Below are 20,356 nucleotides of genomic sequence, written 5' to 3'. Positions count from 1 at the left end.
CAACGCAAAGGACATGTCGACTGTGCTCGTGATTTGATTGCGGGACTGTGGCCAGCATCTTCAAGGTGGCCCAGCGCCTCGCTCGCTGGACTTCCTCCAAGCCTTCGTCGTGTGTTGATCCGCTCCTTTGAATCGACACTGGGGTCGCAACATAGGCACAAACAAATGGTTCCTCTCTCCTGACTTGCTCGGCTAGCTCGCTACCCGCCCTCCCAAAACCCAACCGGCTCTTTCACCAGCACCAAACTCGCTCCGATCCCCTCGCTGTCCAGAGGAATCTCATCAACCTCATCCTCGCCTTTTGCCTCGGCGAAAAGCCTCACCTCTCTGATCCCCACGCCCCTCTCTTTCAACCACGCCTCATCCTCTTCATCCCTCGGTGCACGAATCACGACGCCCACCCTGCCTTTTAGGCGCCTCATGGCCTTCTCGTCCGGATTGGGCGTGCTGAGCAAGAAGCTCACGCTCGTAATCGGACTGTACCTGTACCCGCCCTGGACTTTCGGTTTCATGCCGAGAACGGAGGTATACAGGCGTATGTAGCTGTCAATCTTCTCCTCGGGGACGAGGACCTCGACTGAGAGGATCCCCCTCGCCCCACAGGGGTGCGTCTCGGATATTTCTTTTTCAGAGTACGGCACCCTCAGGTTCCGATCCGTCACGTCGTGGCAGAAGAACGGCGTATCGAGTCGTCCCGTTGGGAAGTATTTTTCCAGCGGTTTAGGTACGTTTTCTGCAGAATCGTCCAGGAGCGGCTTCGTGACATGCCATTGGACGTCTTGGCCGTCTTTGCGCTTGCGACCGCCAAAGAGGGGAGGCCTATAACGCACTCCCAGTCCACCGTCCCCCGCACCGGGATTGGATTCTGAGACTCCCTCTGTTGAGGAGGTCTGGGCTAGGGAAGGAGGCTGTAGTTTCGACTCTAAGCGCCGCGTAACCTCGTCAAAGGTGTCCTGTGCCGAAGAGGGAGTTGTGAGTGCAAAGTCAATCAATCCGGGTGATTTTGGTGCCCAGTCGAAGAATTCTTTGGGCTCGGTGATCCAATTTATCAGTTCGATGTAAGTACCGTCAGGAAAGATGATGAGTTTGTTCCGGGAGGAGCCGCCTTCGCAGAAGGAATGTTAGATGCTATCTAGATCGAGAGTCAAGGGGATGACGAAACAGGGAAGACGGGACACGAAATCCAGAGGGTGAGGATTCATCGGTCTATAACTAACCGATTCGCGGCCCTCTCATCGATGAACGTACCGGCATGTGTCCCACCCTCAATGACGGTAAAATTGTCACTCAACCATGACGGCAGGTTCTCGAAGTCCGGCGTGTCCAGCAACAGGATCACATGGTCGAAGCTATACGACGAGATTGTTTCGCCCGTCATGGCGCCGGCACCGACGGTTGGTGAGACGTACAAGGAGCAATAGACAGAGCGCCTATCAACAACTAAGGGCAACGGAAAATGAGCTCGGGAAGGCGTTCCTTCAAGGACTGGACTGTGGCGCCCCGTTGTCTGACAGCTCACGCTCGGGAATGATGGTCGGGAAGAATGGGACAGACAGTCTCAGCTGCTGCAAACGTGTTAATATTTATATCGGGCGATGAGGGACGCTCTGAGAACCTACACATACGCGGTCGAATTACTGATTGACCGACCGATAGACAGATGTTCCGGCTGGAAACGAAGCCCTGCAAAGGATCATGTAGGTCCCAGATTTCAATGTTCACCCGACGGCTTACTTCAGGCAGCGAATGACTACTTGACAGTCTAGTTAGTAGCCGAGATCTCCTTGCGGCCTGAGGATCGCGATGAGTCAGGATTTGCACATGTTGACTGAGGTGGGAAGCCCGGAATGAGACTGAATACGAACGAATACGGCGTGGGCAAATGTGACAAACATGGTACGGTGTTTCTAGGCATGTTTGGCACGTTTGAGGGTCGGGCTGAGATTCAACATCGGTCGGGAGACGCCACTAGAGAACACGACGCTGATGCTGAACGGCAATAGAACGAAAACTGTACCGCAAATATATACACAAAAATTCATCTTTCCATTTGCATCAGGCCACCCGTGGTGGACTACAGGCATGGAGGCTAGAGAGCCGGTCGGAGTGGATGAAAATACCTTGCCTCCACCGGTCTGTTGCGGCTCTACTCTTCATGGTTGAGAAGAGCCCTCTCACCTTGCATCTCGCATTGCCACCTGCGTCTTGCATCTTGCATCTTGCATCTTGCATCTTGCATCTTGCATCTTGCATCTCTGTCCCTTTCCTCCAACCCCAATATCCTTGCCGCATGCCGCAATGAAGAAGCTCCCAATTGCCATGGCAAAACAACGGGCATCCAAATATCTGTGCTTGAATCGTCGTTTGGTGCTTCCAGAATTGCGGCTGCTGCGCATTATCATCATGCATTTATGCAAATCGGAGACATCGATGTCAACCCCCGACTTTGCCCTCATCCCTCTATTGTTCTGAATCGAACCGCATCCCGCGTTCTACCTCGTAACCTCCAAGATATTGGTCATATTGTACAGTAGTAGTTCGTGGACTCCATCAAACACCATCGCCAAAAAGAGAAGCAATGTGCTCGCATATAACGGCAACCTTCTAATCCGTTTCCTACTCCTTGGTCGTCACTGATTGCTGTTTGTTTTGGAGCTTGATGTCCGTCTTCGTGCCAGGCGTATCGTCCGATTTGTTGGTCACATTGGAGAGACTGATGGCGATTTTGCGAGGTCTTCGGCCGTCGGCGTGATTCTCGCTCTCCGTATTACCTGTCGACATCGGGGAACTCTCACCGCCGGTTTGCTTCGATCGCAAGAAGCCCTTTTTCCGCCGTAATGCGCCTTGGGACGAAAGACTGGAAGTACTGGAAGCTGAATTTCTGCGTTTAGGACCACCAGAAAGCTTGCCGAGTTCATCATCATCGTCATCTTCTTGCCGTCTTCGTTTCTCTGTCATCCTCTCAGGGGGTTGTTGGGATTCACTTTCGGCGATTGACTTAATCTCCGGTGACGGCTGCAACTTCTTTTCGGGGGTTGCTCTTGCTTCGGGAGAAGAAACGTCCTTACTGCTGTCTGGGGTTAGTGGAGTGTTGGGGGTCGCATCAGCCTTGGCATCCATTGCTTCGTCCTCATCATCATCAGGATAATCTACAAGCGGCTTGCTGATCGGACTGGCGCTTCCGTTCATCATTTCAGCCTTGATCCTTTTACGGGTCCACTGGTTCACCCTTTCAGACACGTCCTTTATAGTGTCGCGTTCAGAATCTTCCTCCGTTTCATCCTCTTCGTCATCGGAGGCGTTGAAATAGTCCTCTTCGCTGGCATCCATTTCTGGTAGACCTTGCCACCGACCATTGATATGTGTCCGACCCATAGGCGGCGTTGCGTCGTCCTGACTGAACAAAGTATGTTCTGGCTCTGGGTGGTCGGTCGTCAACTGCTCGTACCTTTTGAGAAGATTCTCAAATGTGTCGACGTAAGTAATGTCCTGAATCTTTTGCCGATAATGCTCCCCAAGATGGATAACGATCGGCTTTATCGTCTCCTTTCGGATAAATTCGAACATTTCCAGGCATGCTGAATTGAGGAGATTATCCCGCGGCATAGTGTCGATGACAATTCCAAGAATGGCGTCGAACGCTCCGCTTTTGATGATCTGTGCGGCATAAAATTGATCTTGTAATGAGACTGCTGTCCTGAAAAACTTCAATGCCGTCAGTTTCAGTGGCTTCTGGGGCACCTGCAACAGCTGAGCTACTCTCGGCGCCAGATTCTCAGACAGGACAAAAGGCCGACTTCTCATGGAATGTTGTCGCACAAAGAAGGTCAGTATCTCTACCAAGTATGAGAAGAGCGACACTTCTTGATAGCTGAAATTCAGCATCGAGTCCCTAGATTCGAGCTCTTTCAGTGGTTGGAACAACTTTCGACACGATCGGTCAAAATTATCCTGCGCAAACTGCTCGTTCGCTTGCTGAGTTGGAGTCATCTGCGGCCTCGAGAGTTTCGTCATGAATTCGGAGTTTTGCCGGTTGCCCATAGGGTCGTTGGAAGGGGGTTGCGGATCCAGCAAGATCTTGATCGCGTCAGCCAGTTGGTTTTTTACACCGAGATCCGTTTCAGCATGCAGTAAGTCGATCAGTGTGTCGGTCAGTGGGACCTTTCTTTCGGATACAGCCTTGAGCATATAACCTCGCATCATATTAGGGTCGTGGTCGAGAAGCGCCACAAGGATGTCAATGCCAGTCGTTCTCATTGACGGCTCTGGATGCTTTACCGCGAAAGTGATGACTGAAAAGAGGCCGTGTGCGATGAAGTTGTTCAAAAGATTTGCTCTCGACTGCATCTGGAGGGTCTTCGCAATTGCAGCGCATTGCTGCAAGAAATGCACCGCCTGCTCTTTCCGCTTGGTATCTGGATTGTCATGACTGAAGATGGCAAAAAGCTCTTTCAGGAAAGCAGTATTGCCTTGGAGATGTTGTACAATGTCGACCTGATTAAAGAAGATGAGGGAATTCAAAACTCCAAAGGTGGGATCGTCCAGGATGCGAGCCAGGACCACGTCCTTCAGGTACTGCAGCCGCCACGTTTGTCGGATTTTCCGCTTGATGTTTTGGTCTTTGATTTCCACCACCTCTTTATATCTTGATTCATCCGATAGATATTGTCTATGGTTGGCTTTGTGCGTGGGAAAGTCAGGATCGTACTCGAGTGCTCCGACAACTCCAATGATGATGTCGTCAGTGACCAAATGCTCGATGATGGTGTTATCATTCATCAGAATCAGGGCTTTCATGATATTGCACAGTCGATGTAGATCCGGTAGACTCTCGAGGTCCTCCGCCATTTCCACCAGTGGTATTAATTTGAGTAGATACTCTTCGCGGATCAAAAACTTGGCCAGAGCTTCGCGCCCGCCCTGGGTTATGCTCGCATGTCTTATACTTTGTTCGATCTCGTCCAGATTGTTCAACTCGGGTGGATTGAGGGTGAAGGAGCTCGAGATATTTTCAAGGGCATCGTCTGAAAGACCGTCATCTGTACACCGATTCAGCATACAAGTCTCGGAGGGAATCGCACTTAAGGCTTACCAGGAAGGGACAACAACTGTTGCTGGACTTGGTGTACGAAATCCCTGTTGCACCATTAGAATATCGCGCAACCAGGATGAGCGGTGCGCGTACCATATCACTGCACAACCTTCGGCCTCCTGGAAACTGAGGGCCATATCAGTGCCATTGGTCTCGGTCCACACGATGAGTGTGTCTAACGCGCGTCAGTCGACCACACCTCTTTCATTTCGATTTTCGAATTATATACCTTGTTGCTTTTGATATCCATCGTCTTTGACAATCCGAGTCTCTAAGAGCATGCGATCGGGCTGGTCTTCGGACTCGACGTAGATGCGCGGTTCATCCTGCGACCCCAGTGGTTAGCGCGTGTTTCTTTTTCCTCCTCACTAACACTGCGTCTCCCGACTCTATGAGGTGACAGAGGGTTGAGAGCGTACATTAATGACTTGGCCTGTACAAAAACCAGTCCCTCTATCAAACCAGTCATTGTCGCGCAGCTCATAAACTTTTACTCGCTTCTTGTCGTTGGCAAGCGGCGCCTGCATTGCCATGAATGAAGGAGAGGGAGCAACGAATGAACATCAGCAGGCAGCGACCCTGAAACAGCTGCCGATTTCGAGTTCGACGGGGTGGCGAGATGCGCAAAGTTGAGGGAGGTTCGGGTTCTCGTGATACAGAACAGGTGGCGCGGGGTGGATCTGCGATCGAGGCAGAGTGACGGCCGATAGGAAGAGACAAGCGCGCAAAGCTCCAGGCCGCGCTCGAAGGTGGGATCGATGGATGGATGGATAGACGGCGTCTATTACAGGGGACCGGTTAGAGGTGATGTTGAGGAAGGTGAGATGGAATTCCTGGGAATGACGTGCAGCCGACTTGTTGGATGCCTTGTCGCGATAATTTTGTGACAAGAAAGATGGAAAGTCCGTTCCGTGAGCAAAGGCTGAGCCTGGGCCCGGGCCCTGAAGCAGGGCCCTTTGAACTAGGTACTGAAAATGCACAGACGCAGTGGTGGAGCAACGGCTTCCCGAGACTGACAGCTTGCCCTCCAAGTGATAGTTTACGTGGACTAGCGAGATAGCGTGGGAAGACACGGTTCGAACGGTCCAAGCTGGACGAGAGCCCCAGAGGCAGATAGCGATGGTGGTCTCGATCAATTCCTCCTGTGATGCTCCTTGTCTGAGGTTCTTCGTCTTAATACAGCCGGGCGGCGTTGTGATGCGACAAACAGATACAGAGCGCAGTTGGGTGCGCAGGAATAGGAAGCAGGTGACGTGGAAAGAATTGGCGGGCGGCGGGCGGTGTGGGTAGAGGGCAATAGTCGATGCAATACCCTACTTGGTAGAGGGTGAAAGGTGGCGAAATGCCAGGGACCCGAAGTTGGCCTTGTCATGGGAGCCCTGGGAGGGAGGCGGGTGCCCGTTGGGTGCTTTGGGGCTTTCGAGGGGAGGATGTCAAGGATGTTGTGGCCGCCCCCTCCGTGGGTAGTGGCCCCCGTCCCTCCCCCCAAAATCGAATCGATGGGGCAGCCTTCGGCCAGTGAGCCAGCCCATGTGACATCATGCAGCGGGCACCTCAACTAGTTACTCGGTACATTTTTAGTTGCATGGCATTATTATTAGCACCTGGGGCCACCGAGGGCCACTTTGCACCACCCTCGCTATATCAAGTGACGTGGGTACTATCATTCCTCTGACCTGCCCGCCGGCACCTCCTCGTACCAAAATATATTGCGGTCGACAAAATGTCCATGTTGCAAATTCAAGTCGCTTTTGTCCCTCTCACACAAGTCTGTCGAACAGGCTAGTATATCGCCACTGCCCTCTTCCACCATCTGTCGCCTTTCCACAACCCGATGAATCGCGATCCTTCCTGATTCCACGTCCACCACCCTTCATCCTTTCCGCCTGGTCCAAACCCTAGCCCACGAAAAAAACTGATAGGGACAGGCTCGTAGAGCCATAGCCCACATGCTGCAAAGTCGTTGACCAATAATGGCCCTGTGAAGTAAAGGTAAGTTACCACAACCAACGTGTTAACTGTCTGCCGAACCGCTAGCGGAAGTTTCTTGACCCACGGAATGTGTCTTTGTAAGAGTTTGACCACGAAGGATTGTACAATGATGCCAACGCCCTGTAGAAAAAAGTACAATAACGCGCCAGAGAAAGGACGAGAGACGACCATAGAGAATGCGGTGTGGCTAGCACTCGCGTGGATTGATCCGGACAGCGTGAATGCCACCAGAAGCTGAATGGTTCGAGCAGCCTGGCCGCGGGGATTCAAATTCAACTTCCCAACCAAAACTCTCGACGGCTCTGAGACGGCAAATCGAAACATCTGGTGCCAACATTTGCCCCAAAACCCCGCCAGGCCCGAGTACATGACCGAGGTCGATAGTCGCTGCCAGTAATCCGGATACATCCATGGTTCCAGAAGAGGCGCCTTCGTGATCTTTGTTACATCGAAAAGGGCTGGAAGGATAGTGGCGAAGAACAGTGGGCTAAGGCTGAAAATAAACTGCAACGCAAACACCACCGCGAACAGGGTAGTCCAACTTCTGACCCAGCGTGTTGCAATAGGAATAACATCATTGACCCGAGCAAGCCACGGCCAGGGTGACGGCGAATCGAGTGGCACCAGGCCCATAAAATACGGGTCTGTGATCATGACCGTCTTCAGAAAATCGACAATGAGATAGGTTGTGACGAAACCTCGTAACGCCCTCCATTGCAAGGACCGGCTTTTGTCATTGCTAACTCTAATGGTGGACACCACTGCAGATGTGTCGTGCGGTGTGGAAGGATCAATAGGCCCTACTGTTGGGATGCGATGTTGCCAGCCCACGGCTCGAAAACTCGTTATCAAGTCGACCGTCCAGTCAGTGACATGGAACCAGTCCGAATTGTAAGGGAATCCCGTCCATACCAGCTCGTATGATTGTGGGGGAAGCTTCTCAGGGGATATCCGGTTCGTCTCGGAGGATGGATGCACATTGGCCATCCTCCGGTTCGTCATGTCAACACCCTGAGTTCGGTCGGTCGACGAAGATAATGCTGTGGACCCTTTCCGGTCGGAATCTGCAATTTCTGCCTTGAACGCTCGCAGTTCCAGCCGTCTGAAATCTCGCGCCACGTTGTTGCACAAGAGAAGAGCTCCAGCCATGATAATGCCCCAGGCAGTCAATAATCCAATCCCATAGCCCGCACCAATCCAGAGTGTGCGGCGATGATACACCGTGTAGGTTCCCTGAGAGAGAATTACAACGAAAGTGATGTATCGGACAGCTTTGGCCAGCTTGGGAGGAAGTCTGGGGGTGGATGAAATAGCAAGGAACAGATATAAGGCTGGTAGTGAATCCCATGGACAGAGAAAGGGAGTGTACCCGCCTGTCGATATTGCCGCCTCGTATAGGCGTTGACGTCTGGCGAGAGTTTGGCGATACAACGAAACATATTCGTCGGCCATGGCTGACTAGGTCAAAGACATTTCAGGGGGGGATAATCGTATGGAAAAGATATTAATACTTGCTCAGACTGACAGAAGTCAATTCGGCGTTTTGAAGTCGTGACGTCTTGAGGAGGGAGAGGATCTAACCGTCCGAGATGAGCTCCACAGCTCAACTGAATATGGCAACAGCCTGGTCAACAACTATTATATTTCGTTCGAACTTCAGCGGGAACAATACATTTCCACTTATGAATAACCGTCAAAGAGGCTCTGAGAGTGCCGACGGTGGAAGTGGCAGAGGCTTGACAAGGCGTCACTCTGCGCTGCACTTGAAGAAATACTCGCTTGGAGGTTGAATGGGATCTTTGGGTAAAAAAAAGGGTCTCCATGCCTTGGACTTGTAGAACTTAAACTCTCAGTTAATATATCAAGTACAGCTGGTGGAGTTACCTGTAAAGAGATATCATTCGATTATTGCGCCGTTGACGGTTTTTCCATCAGTCCACATGGTCCGAATCGGGTTTGGACACAAACTCGACTAGCCACCATTTCAGCCACTTTTCCAACCTCCGCGACTTTCCTCGAGACCGAACCATGCCTCATGCCCTCTTTCTATCTGTCGGTCTACACTGTCCTTGGTAGTCAACTGTAAGTGCGGAGTATTACGAGGGTTATAGTCCGTCCCGTCCCCGCCATGGATCTGATCAAAGGCCTACCACCGTCATGCTACTATGTTCCCAGTTTCATTACTCCGTCCGAGGAGGAGCAGATCCTGAACGCCATCCGCAGGCTCCCCGAGTCACGGTGGACTGTCCTAACCCATCGGCGTCTGTTGTCCTTACCCTCCACCTTGACCGGTTCTGCCCGTGATACTCTTCTTGCTGCCCCCATGCCAGCTTTCCTCGATACGATCGTCACCCGTCTCCAACAAGACCAATATTTTGAGACTTCCACACACAAGGCCCCAAACCACGTCCTGATCAACGAATACAAGCCAGGAGAAGGAATCATGCCTCATGAAGATGGACCTGCATACGACCCTATCACTGCGACAGTGAGCCTAGGCAGTCATACTGTACTCGAGATCTACAAGAAGAATGAAGACGGCGAACGAGAAGTCAAGCCCACATGGCGAATCTTGCAGGAACCTCGCAGTCTGCTAGTGACCACGGGCGAAATGTACGTCACCACACTGCACGGGATTTCAGAGATCCAGACGGACGAGGATCTGAACACCACACAGATCATCAATTGGCATCTTCTCGGAGACCAACGACCGTATCACACCGGACAAGCTCAGCGGCAAACGCGTATCAGTCTCACCTTACGGGACGTGATCAAGGTTGCCAAATTAGGGGGCGCTTTGAAGTTCATGAACAAAAGGCCATAACATCGGCTCTCCTATTTCTGGCTTTTTGACAGAATCTCTCCCCGTGGTGCTGGCATCATGGCTCCTTCGGCAGGCTGGTGTTTGCTTTTGAAATCATCCACCATCTCCGCCATCGTCACCCATTCAACACCTTCATGCCTGTTGATGTGTTCGATCAGTCTTTCATGCATGAGCAAGACATGCGGTCTACCCGATACATCGGGATGGATTGTCATGGGGAAATAAAATCCCTCTTTCTCCTCTCTGTAAAAATAGTCGAAATGATCCTGCCAACAGCTCAGAATTGCGGAGATGGACAGAAAGATGGTAACTACTTACCCGCCACAAATCTTCAACGTCCCTCGGGTTAACCCATCCATGGCTATTTGGCACCTTCTTCTGCACATGACTGTCAGCCTCTCTGAAGTGGACGTGGCCAGGAGCAATTCCTCCATCGATTCCGCCAGGCAGTTAAATCGACCAAAACTTACCATGAACATCATCGGCGGCAGATCATCCAGGTACCAGTTTGCTGGGATCTCCACAAGCCCAGTCTCCTGGCCCTTCGTGAAGGGTTTCATCCACTCTGCAGCTGTTTTGGTGTAATCGATCTTTGTCCAGTTGTCCCCAGTCCGGAGGTAGTATGCTTGACAGTCATGGTGACTCATGCTGTGATCATACTCAATGCCATAGTGGAGCAGTAATTCTGTCGCTTCTCTGCTGACTTCCCACCAGGGAGCGACGATTCCCCTAGGCGTCTTTCCATGACAGAAATCTGTGAGCATTCGGTAGGTATAGTCAAGGACATCACGTTGCTGTTCGAACGACATATCAACCGGATTCTCATGGCTGTATCCATGCAACCCTATCTCGTGCCCAGCATCCCGGATCATAGCACATTCTTCCGGAAACGTTCTGTTTGATCGACGAAGTCAGCTCAGCATGGAGTCGAAAGCTGCCTATCTCAGCACCGCCTCCCTGTTGATCGATATTCACGCTCGCAGCTGGGGTTTTAAAGTGGCAAACACTTACTCTAAGCTGTGGCCAGGAATGAACCAAGACGCCTTAATGTTGTATTTCTCAAACAGCTTCAGCAGCCTTTTCACACCTTCCGTACCGGCGAAATAGCCTACTCGGACGCGAGATGGCAATGTCTTATCAGCTCATTGCAATAGACTGTGTCTGGCATCATTCACCGGCAGCGGATTCGATGTCATGTGAGCTAACAATGCCTGGTCTCTACATACCTCGAGAGATGTCGCTGGTCGAGTCTTCGCCCTTGTATGAGCCCAACCATCCTGCTATTGCGTCTATGTCGACACCGTAGGACACCAGGACTCGTCTCTTTGGCTTCGATGTGTTCTCAGACATTATGTCGATTGATCACAGATATTTCCTGACTGCGATGGCAACCTTACTGCCACTCAAGTCTATTCAAGCAATGCTCAACAAAACCAGCTCGCCTGCAGAGAGAGAAACCGAGTGAACGGGTACAATACCGATCTCGCCCATATTCTACTCCCCTATCTGGAGATGTCCGCCTGATCCTTCTGGATGACGTCTAGTGAATATCCGAACATCTCCTACATGATATCCACTACCATGTCTGGGAGGATCCATGTCAATGATGCGGAGAGGACACATCCACTGTCACTGGGGTAAATGAACTCCACCCCATTCTTATCTCTTTGCTGGGATCAACCAATCATGGTTCGCGGCTTATAACCTAGCCAGGGGGTTTACAGCAGTCGGCATTCGCCTCGTTCAGCCATGCCCTTCAGGTACCGTCCTCTCCTTCATTCGTGCTATGCTTGTGGTTGGTGCAAGCCTCGAGGCGGGTCTCGCAAGGGATCGGGTCGTTCACCATAGTACAGGCCTCGGCGACATTGAGAACATGGGCATCGCATTGTCGGAGGAGGTATCTGGATATTGACTCGACAGCCTTGCCTCGAAGTGTCCCGTTGCGTTTAGCTGCTCGAGTTCCGATACCAGTTAATCCCGAACTCCAGAAGTCAGCCGAATCGTCACTCATCCCAAGATCAACTCAATCTTCGAACACGGACTGCGCACAGACGCCCAAGAAGGAAGAGAACGTTCTCAGCCTCAGGGACATGTATCTAGTGGATTGCAGGTTGCGTGCGGCCGCGCATAGCCCACAACTCCGTTTTCTCCACACATCATCAACGGTAAGTCTCCTCCCTTGACACTTGAAATTGGATGTAGATGCCCATCTTGGATCTCCAGATCTGCTCGCAACACGTCAATCAATGTACAACATATACTAGAACTTAGACCACCTAGAGACCTCACTACCCCGTCGATCTTGCCGTGCGAGGATTTGTGTGCAAGATCTGACACTAGGTGCCACTGTATGTCCAATACAGCTCTGTCCTCGATCCGGCAGGCACAATCGACGGCCTCAGAGCTAATGGATGAATCCAACGGCGTAACCAATGAAACCCTCAATGTCTTCCTCCGCATAGTCGTCCTGCCATTCTCCGATCTCAATGGTAAACCCTCCCACCCAAGTATTTTCTGCACCATCTCCTTTCCGAGCATCGATACCGGCGTCCGAAGGAAGCAATCTAACGGTCAAGAACCTTGGGTAAGCTCCCTGTCGATCCCACGAATCTAACCTTGTGAAAGCCACCTCTAAACATTCCAACGTTCTCGACGATTTCGTCAATTCTGAATCCTTCATCAACAGCGCATACAAATTCGCAACGGTCTGGCACAGCTTATCCTCCTTCAATGGCGGAGGGCGCGTTCCTGACGACCCATCGTCTTGAAAGACTGATTTGGTGACGGGAACCTCGATCCAGAGTCTCATTGTCCGCAGTGCTGGAAGAGAGCGGACCAGGGTTGATAACGCAGCAGTGGTCGGAGAGGGTGATGTGAATGGCATGAGCATATGGTCACCCGCAGTCGTATCAAACGGGGAAAGATCCATTTCCAGACGCGTGAGCAATCTCAAGTGAGTTGCCATGAGATGAATTTGGTCGGGGTTCAGATATAAAAGCCCATTTGGTCGCCTCGACGTGAAGACTGGGATACTGTGCAGTTTCAACTTCTGTAATGTTGACGCGTGGTTCTCGACTATGGCCGGGACGAGCAAGGGGAGTTCTCCCTGATAGTCCGTCGCATAGATCAATCCGAGATTTGAAAGGGATCCAATCACAGATATCGCAAGGTCGGTCTTTCGTTTCATCCACTCCGCCTTGGCTGGGCCTTCGTTGGCAGGAGAATATGGCACGAGAAGTTGCAGACGAAGGAATCTTGTGTCCATGTGGGAGGAGTACACTATGCTGCCGAAGTCGTTTCTGTCGATGTGAGTCTGCGAAAGTGGGAATGAAGTGAAAAAGCCGAAGTCGAATTCTGGGAGATTGATTGCGTCGTCGGACATTTGACGTTTGAGGACTCGAAGATGGACGTCGCGCCATGATTCTCTGAGACGAGTGAGGATATTCGGTGGGATTGGCATGTTAATGCACCACCTATCGGGAGCGTCAGCGTCAGAGGCTTCGGCAGTGTTCGTGGGCTCCGGATGTCCTCACGAGAAGGTTCGAAGATTCTTCACGCTCTTGAGCATTTCCTCGAGTGCCGCAGAATTCAGTACATTGGGCAGGATCTCGACGACACCGTTCTCGTCGGGCTGGGTTTGGTGGTCATATTCTCGCTTCGCGCATGTTCCTATAACGATCTCCTCTACGCGCTGGGCGAGATCGCTGTCCGGGTTCAAAAGTTGCTGAACCATTTGTCGAAGATCTTCATTCTCGGTCTGTTCTTCCTCGCCGTCGGGAACATACTCATCCTGCTGGAGCAAGGCTGTTAGTTCTCCGTCGGGCGAAATGATTCTGTCGTCCATGGCTGGGAGCGTAAAATGGAAGTGGCCTTGTGTCTTAAGGAAAGCAGGTAAGCTGAGGTCGAAGAGAAACCTCAAAGTCTCTCAGATTCGAGAACAGCAAACGTCTTGATAAGGACAGAACCGGGGACATCAAAGAGAATATCTCACCAGGACGAGTCTCACCGCATCTTTCAAGAAGAAAGCAATGTTGCTAGGTAATGAACCCAGACTTCCACCAAGATTGCGCGACTGAACGGGCCGTCCTAGTTTCCAGCTTTGCACTTTCAGCGCTATGGTTGATGGGCGAGTAGATGCTTGTTCAATGTGTTGCTATTAATGCCTCGACGACGAAAGCGGTAGTCCGTTTGGGCGGCTCAGTAAGCGCTTAGTCTCCACCGGCTGGCGGATAGGCCCTTTTCAGTCTGTTGATCCATGTGGTCGAGACGGCCCATGCTCTGTTTCGAAGTGTTGCCCTATGCCAGAGTACATGGACAAGCAGACTCTGAGAAGCTCTGTATGGACAGGGTATGTATGTTTATGGCGACTCGATCCACGCTCCACATGGGGGGCTTCAGCCTTGCGGGCCCGTCTTTGCCTCGCGCCAATTATTACCCACAGTTTGAGGGCTACAAGACACACGCACACATAAGCCATAAATATTTACCCATCCCGCTCTTCGGCACCGGACAGTCATGCAGTAATACCCCATACGAACTTGCACAGGCCTCGGTCATCGGTGTATGCTGCTTCGTGAAGTGTCCCGGAAACAAATGCCGACCGAGGAAGACACCCGAGGGGAGGGAGCTCAGACCACCAACTACCAGCTACCAGCTACCTAGCTGAGGGTTGTCACATCCCCCAACTTTGTGCACCAGGCTTGAATTTAGCTGTCACAGCAAGCCATTAAGCCATTAAGCCATTGAGCCCACCAGCCATCACATCGCCGCTGAGAGTCGAATCCGGGGGGCCAGGCCTTGATCATTGCTCCACGGCGTTTTGGTTGGTGCCACAGGCCCCTTCTCCCTCCCCTCCTCTTCCTAACCTTCTCGTGTTTCCTCCCCGTCTTTTTCTTATTGCCGACGCCCCAAAGTGTAGGCTTGACGCGATTATTTCATCAAGCCCTCTGCCCACAGCAGCCACCCAGACGGGCATGGCGCTTCGGACATTGCTGCCTCAATCATGCACGAACCAAATTGCCAGCGTGTCGGTTCTGTCGCTCTGTCGTCTAGCACCCTGTCAAGCCCTCTCAAGCCCTATCAAATCCTTCGACGCCATCGATCCACCCCCCTTCCGCCCCGCCTGTGAAATCCTTCCGACGATCGCAACCGACTTCCTACAACTGACTACCTATTACCGAGTACTCCAGATGGGACTTGTGGGGGCATGTGCCAGCACTCGTCGACCCAGCACCCGCCAGCTGCCCGGCTCTGTCACTCCTTGCTCCTTGGGTGTTTTCTCCGGGTCGACCGGTCGGAAAGGTCCTTTGATCTCATCAGCTGAGCCGACTTCGACCACCGAAGCCATGCTTTTTACTCTTACACTCGTCCTCTCCCCTCGATTGTCCCAGCCGCGTCACTGATTTGCGACCCCTTGAACTACGCAAATACATAACGAAGCTGCCAGGTTGAAAACAACAGCGCCGTGGCGCGCGCCGGACAGGCCAATGTCTGTGGTCTCGCGCTTCCCTGACCACCTCGTACTCCCGACTTCGCCAATAGCCGACTGAGCGGACTCGATGGCTTAAGCCGCGTTCTCGACAATGTCGAAAAGATCATGTCCGAATACAACCAAACTTTCTCCGCCGATCAGCTACGAGCTATCGACATCGCCGCCCGGGTATCATCATGTCTGTCCTTATCAGGGTCGTCGTTCACAATAATCAGCTTCCTTAGTTACCCCCCGCTCCGGAAACCTGTTAACCGTCTTGCTTTTTCCATCGCCGTCGCCAATGTCTTTGCATGTTCGGCGTATAGTTGGGGCATTCATCCTATCAAGGCTGGGAGGGATTCTGCATGGTGTCAGACGCAGGGATTTTTCATCAATTGGTTTGTCATGACGGATCCACTACTTGTACGCTTGTCCCACGGCTCCGGACAAAGAGGAGCTTGCCACTCGGTCTAACACTTTTGCTCAGGTTGTGATTATGGCGTTCAATGTCCTTCTCACCGTTCGCACGAAACGAAACGCTACCGAGTTGAAAAGGGTCGACGTGTATGCGATCTTGGCGGCTTTTGTTCTACCGTTCATCCCGGCTTTGGTGTTTTTGTGTTGGAGGCCTGATGGGAAGACTGTCTATGGTCCGGCAACAATGTGGTGCTGGATCGCTAAAGAATCACAGATTCTGCGTCTGGTGGCATTTTATGTGCCGATTTGGTGAGTTCAAGGCGAAGGCGAGGCACAGGGGATCTCTGATGATAATTTTTTTTTCCTGACCACCCTGGCTAGGTGCTTTATTTTGGTGGCCATATTTCTCTTCGCTCTGAGCGGCAAACAAATCCTCCTCGTGCGCCGGAAGGTCAAATCCGCCAAAGCCGAATGTGCTCTGCACAGGGATGAGCCTAGTCTGGATGGCAACACACCTCAACGAGATCGCCGCTTTTCGGCCTTTGCCAGAGCTTTCATGTCGGCGGCCACGGTGACGAGGGAGTCGGGCAGATCCAACGTGACCACCGCCAACAGTGAGCCAGAGCCGGAGTTGACATCGCCCGAATTCAAGGGATCCGAACCACTCGCGCCCATCCACTCGCGCGGAGTCCTAGACCTAGAGTCTCAGAACCTATCGCACGAGTCGTTGATATTCGCCGCACCTGGCTCTCCTACCGTCACCCTTGACCGAGCCGGCTCCGACCAGACAATGCTACGAGGCCCAGCAGACCAATTCCTCCCGCGAAGGTCATCCTCGCGGTTTGACAGGATCCATTGGAAATACGCCAAATTCGCGTTCTTGTGTACCATTGTCTTGTTCATTACCTGGGTAAGTTTCAATACACCGGTCGCCGTTCCCACATTTTGTGACTCTTGAATGTCCCCCCCACCCAAAAAACAACGGTACTAATGTGAACGTACGCGAAAATTTACAGGTCCCGATAAGCGTGAATAGGGTGTACAACAACTTCATCTCCCCAAACAACCAAATCTACGGCCTGTACCTGACCTCGGCGGCGTGCATCCCTTTGCATGGTTTTGGGAATTTTGTCATCTACACCACCACCAGTTGGGCCGAGTGCAAGGACTTTTTGACCTGTTCGGGCCGGAGGAGTTCGAGGAGGTCGTCGTCCGTCGTCGTCGTCACCGCTGTCACAGCAGCGGCGGCGGCGGTAGCACAGACGCGGGATGATAATAGGAGGGTCAGATGTAAGCGGAAGCTGAACGGCTGGGCGGAAAGGGGAAGGAAAATGTGGAAGAGGAATGAAAGAGAGAGGGGGGGTTCAGTGGCTACCCAACCCAACTAACTAACTGAACAAATAACAGGCCAGGGACGATACACGTCCCAGACGGTACAGGTGGGTGAAGAGAAATAAATAAAATAGCGCAAAGAGAATAAGCAGCCAAGGGGGGGGTTATTGCGGGTTATCATCGATGAGACTGAGTCCCAAGATGCAACGCAGGGGATGAGATGCAATATTACAATGCGACGGAGCAGGGCTGTACATAACACACCATGATGTGAAGGGAAGGGGAAGGCGACAGGGACGATAATCCCATCCCCCCTTCCAAACCAGGCTCACGATGACCACAACAACAATAGATGTCCCCTTGAATTCCTGCGTACGCAATGGCCCAACGCCGTTAGACGCAATATAGATAGGCACTTACTTGTCTGCAGACGAGTGTGTATAATGTATGCACATTTATTGATGTCTGCGTATGGAATCATCTCGGATCGCGGATCGTATGCGTGTGCCTAACCACATAACTATAATTACGCCCCTATGTTGATGGTCTCGTGGGTGTGAGCCGTCATAGTCAGAGGAAGGGAAGAGGGAGGAAACCTTTGTACGTCTGAGGCTCAGAAATAAAATAGAAACGGTGAACAAAAGGCACAATAAAAAGAGCGTGTACTCGGTAGAGCGATCAAAGTCTTTGCTCTGGTGTTCTGGAAACGCTACGTACGTGCTTTTCAGAATCCAGATCACGTCCTCTATCATCGTCCCTATTTTTTTTGTCGTTTTTGTTTATTTTGAGGGGGGGGGGGGACACTGGCACACGACCCAGGCTACCCATTAGTCTGGCCGCGACGTAAATGATGACAACAACGTCCCTCAAGCCGCATGCTCACTATCCCGACGCTGATCGTGATGATGATGCTTCTTCGCATGCAGTTCCTCCACCGGCGCTTCAACTATATAGTTCATCGTCTTGCGTAAATCACCCAAGAATAAGCACGCAATGCACGCCAACGCCCCAAAAGGCGCGGCAATAATGTAAACTACACGGATAGAATCCGCGAGCGCCTGCTTTAGCCCTGCAACCCCAGCGGCGATGATAGCGGGTGTCACACCCGGGATGCTGCTCAGAGCGTCCGTATTGCCCGCCGCCAGGGCCTCGACGAAACTCGGGATCGAACTGGCGGGAAGACCGGCTTTAGCGACGGCGCCACCTACACCGTTGGGGATGTTGGTAGTAAGTCGAGTGTTGAGTGCTGCAGCGTATATGGCCGTGAATACCGTGGCTGCAACGGCTCGAGACGAGGTCGTCACGGCTGTTGCTGTTGCTATCAAGCTGTGTGGCGTGGAGAGTTGCACGCCGGCAATGATCAGGATGAGTGGTGCACCAAAACCGAAACCCGCGAGACCACTCATCACGCAGGTGGTGGTGCTGTCATTAGGCTGAATCGTAGTCCAACCGATGATCGCGCCGGTGAAGATCAGGTAACCCAGGAACAGCGGTTCGCGGATTGTGCGGAATCGGGTGCTTGTATAGCCCCAGATCACAGTGGAAATGCCGCCGGCAACCCAAAATGGCATTTCTCGAGACACGAGTAGTAATGGATCTGTTTCGAAGAGTGAAGATGTTCTGAAAGCATGGGGTCAGTGCCTAAGTTTGCCGGAGGCTTGGTAGGGAGGGATGTAAGGTGAGACTCACAAGACAGGGTAGAAAACAATGTAGGAGAACAGCATGATGCCTTCGATGAAGATCAAGCCCACGCAGATAGCAAATGTGCGACCTGCTGCCTTGCCGCCACGGAAGAGAACATGGTTCATGATTCCGGTCTTGGTGCCCTTCCACTCATAGATGCCGAAGGCGATGAGGATCACGATTCCAACGATCAGAGTCGCCAACGTCCGCGAGTTGGTCCAAGCGTACAAGTTACCTCCCAGGTTCAGACCAGTCAGGAACAGGGACAAGCCAATAGTGAGAAGACAACAGCCGGGGATATCGATGTGGCCTAATTTCTGCCAGAAGGATAGATGGTCAAGCCGGGTGTGCCTCTTGGGTGGTCTATACCCCACAAAGATGCCTGCAGCGGTCGCCCCCCATAGAGCGAGTTGGATCCACTGTCACTGATCAGCAATTCATTCTCTGCGTCACAAATTTTGAGTCCCGGTGACGTACGTAGAACTTGCGCCAGCCGTCCTCTGCATTGCGTTTTGTCAGGGCACCAATAGACATGGGCCCGAGAATGGCACCCAAGGCCGCGGCAACGTTCATGCATGCTTGAGCCACTACAAACAGAGGTCAGTTGGCTCGCTTAGGACTGGTCATTACACTTACTCGGCCTCCATTTTCTCGGCAGGATCTCACTAGGAACGCAATACGCAAGGGGCACTGCTGCAAAGCCAAAGCCGATCAGTGTTTGGGCCACGATGAGTCGGTAGATGTTGCCTGAACCGGGGGCGATGGCGGATCCGATGAGAGAGATGAGGCATGAGCCAACAAGGATGCTCTTTCGAGCTTGGAAAGTATCTGAGGTGAGAGAAATGACAGGTCCCAGGACTGCTTGTACAAGTGAAAGAGAATTGGGCACCCAAGTCTGGGTTTTGGGATTGTTGAGGCTATCGCCAATGAAGTCGAGCTATTGTCTCAGAGTATCAGAACCAGTGTTATAAGCATCTAGCACGGGGGTTGAAGACTCACAACAGCCGGAGGGCCCTGGAGAGCCACGACTTGAACCATGTTCAACAGAAACATGGAAAACAGCGCAATGTAGGTCCTCGCATGAAGCTCTGGTTCTTCGTCCACTTCGTCGTAATGCAGATTTTGATCATTGATGTCGACATCCTCGATCTGCTTCTCACTCGACAGGTCTCTCTTCTCGTCGACCGAGACCAGCTCTGGTCCATTAGGCTGGGCCTTTCCTACACCGCCCTCGGAAACAGCGTGAGAAGTCATCTCTGTGTCAAAGTCGACCTTGCACTCTCTGGGAGCCTGGTAAATAGTGTACTCGATATTGTAAGCGACGACAATCGCATCAGCCGACAGGAAGGGACGAGTAGCGACTTTGTAGTTGCAAAGCGACCACTAGACCGACATTACCGCGTACCAAATGCAGTCCATCAACGCTGGCCATGATAGGTTCGGGATATCCGCTTTTGTGGTGCGGGGAGCAGGGGATGAAAGTGGACTTGTGCGGACTTGTGTGGACCAGTGTTGACTTGTGGTGGGAAGTATGGGGCAACAAGGA

General features: G+C 52.1%; 8 protein-coding genes across 8 annotated transcripts; 2 read left to right on the top strand and 6 right to left on the bottom strand.

The window, feature by feature from the left end:
* Positions 1 to 200: 200 nt before the first annotated feature.
* Positions 201 to 1,378, bottom strand: Z519_03443 (uncharacterized protein; the record flags this gene model as incomplete). Its single annotated transcript, XM_016761193.1, has 2 exons — positions 201 to 1,105; positions 1,249 to 1,378. The coding sequence occupies 2 exons, from the start codon at positions 1,376 to 1,378 to the stop codon at positions 201 to 203; spliced, it is 1,035 nt and encodes a 344-aa protein (XP_016623043.1).
* A 1,238-nt stretch (positions 1,379 to 2,616) lies between these two features.
* On the bottom strand, positions 2,617 to 5,625 carry Z519_03442 (uncharacterized protein; the record flags this gene model as incomplete). Its single annotated transcript, XM_016761192.1, has 5 exons — positions 2,617 to 5,039; positions 5,093 to 5,136; positions 5,186 to 5,267; positions 5,322 to 5,418; positions 5,512 to 5,625. 5 exons carry the CDS (start codon positions 5,623 to 5,625, stop codon positions 2,617 to 2,619), a joined length of 2,760 nt encoding a protein of 919 aa, XP_016623042.1.
* Positions 5,626 to 6,874: 1,249 nt separating this feature from the next.
* Positions 6,875 to 8,536, bottom strand: Z519_03441 (uncharacterized protein; the record flags this gene model as incomplete). Its single annotated transcript, XM_016761191.1, has 1 exon — positions 6,875 to 8,536. The coding sequence occupies one exon, from the start codon at positions 8,534 to 8,536 to the stop codon at positions 6,875 to 6,877; it is 1,662 nt and encodes a 553-aa protein (XP_016623041.1).
* Positions 8,537 to 9,212: 676 nt separating this feature from the next.
* Z519_03440 (uncharacterized protein) lies at positions 9,213 to 9,908 on the top strand (the record flags this gene model as incomplete). The annotated part of the gene is made up of 1 exon (XM_016761190.1): positions 9,213 to 9,908. One exon carries the CDS (start codon positions 9,213 to 9,215, stop codon positions 9,906 to 9,908), a length of 696 nt encoding a protein of 231 aa, XP_016623040.1.
* An 11-nt stretch (positions 9,909 to 9,919) lies between these two features.
* Z519_03439 (uncharacterized protein) lies at positions 9,920 to 11,258 on the bottom strand (the record flags this gene model as incomplete). Its single annotated transcript, XM_016761189.1, has 5 exons — positions 9,920 to 10,174; positions 10,227 to 10,286; positions 10,379 to 10,802; positions 10,920 to 11,019; positions 11,135 to 11,258. 5 exons carry the CDS (start codon positions 11,256 to 11,258, stop codon positions 9,920 to 9,922), a joined length of 963 nt encoding a protein of 320 aa, XP_016623039.1.
* Positions 11,259 to 12,312: 1,054 nt separating this feature from the next.
* On the bottom strand, positions 12,313 to 13,752 carry Z519_03438 (uncharacterized protein; the record flags this gene model as incomplete). Its single annotated transcript, XM_016761188.1, has 2 exons — positions 12,313 to 13,381; positions 13,442 to 13,752. 2 exons carry the CDS (start codon positions 13,750 to 13,752, stop codon positions 12,313 to 12,315), a joined length of 1,380 nt encoding a protein of 459 aa, XP_016623038.1.
* Positions 13,753 to 15,504: 1,752 nt separating this feature from the next.
* Z519_03437 (uncharacterized protein) lies at positions 15,505 to 17,252 on the top strand (the record flags this gene model as incomplete). The annotated part of the gene is made up of 5 exons (XM_016761187.1): positions 15,505 to 15,801; positions 15,866 to 16,104; positions 16,177 to 16,705; positions 16,812 to 17,085; positions 17,203 to 17,252. 5 exons carry the CDS (start codon positions 15,505 to 15,507, stop codon positions 17,250 to 17,252), a joined length of 1,389 nt encoding a protein of 462 aa, XP_016623037.1.
* Positions 17,253 to 17,993: 741 nt separating this feature from the next.
* Z519_03436 (uncharacterized protein) lies at positions 17,994 to 20,064 on the bottom strand (the record flags this gene model as incomplete). Its single annotated transcript, XM_016761186.1, has 5 exons — positions 17,994 to 18,747; positions 18,817 to 19,229; positions 19,288 to 19,397; positions 19,447 to 19,747; positions 19,810 to 20,064. 5 exons carry the CDS (start codon positions 20,062 to 20,064, stop codon positions 17,994 to 17,996), a joined length of 1,833 nt encoding a protein of 610 aa, XP_016623036.1.
* Positions 20,065 to 20,356: the final 292 nt, after the last annotated feature.

The sequence above is a fragment of the Cladophialophora bantiana genome (assembly GCF_000835475.1).
Source record: "Cladophialophora bantiana CBS 173.52 unplaced genomic scaffold supercont1.4, whole genome shotgun sequence".
NCBI classification, from domain to species: Eukaryota; Fungi; Ascomycota; class Eurotiomycetes; order Chaetothyriales; family Herpotrichiellaceae; genus Cladophialophora; species Cladophialophora bantiana.
The sequence above is the reverse complement of the archived record's forward strand: the minus strand, read 5'-3'. Positions and strand labels throughout refer to the sequence as shown.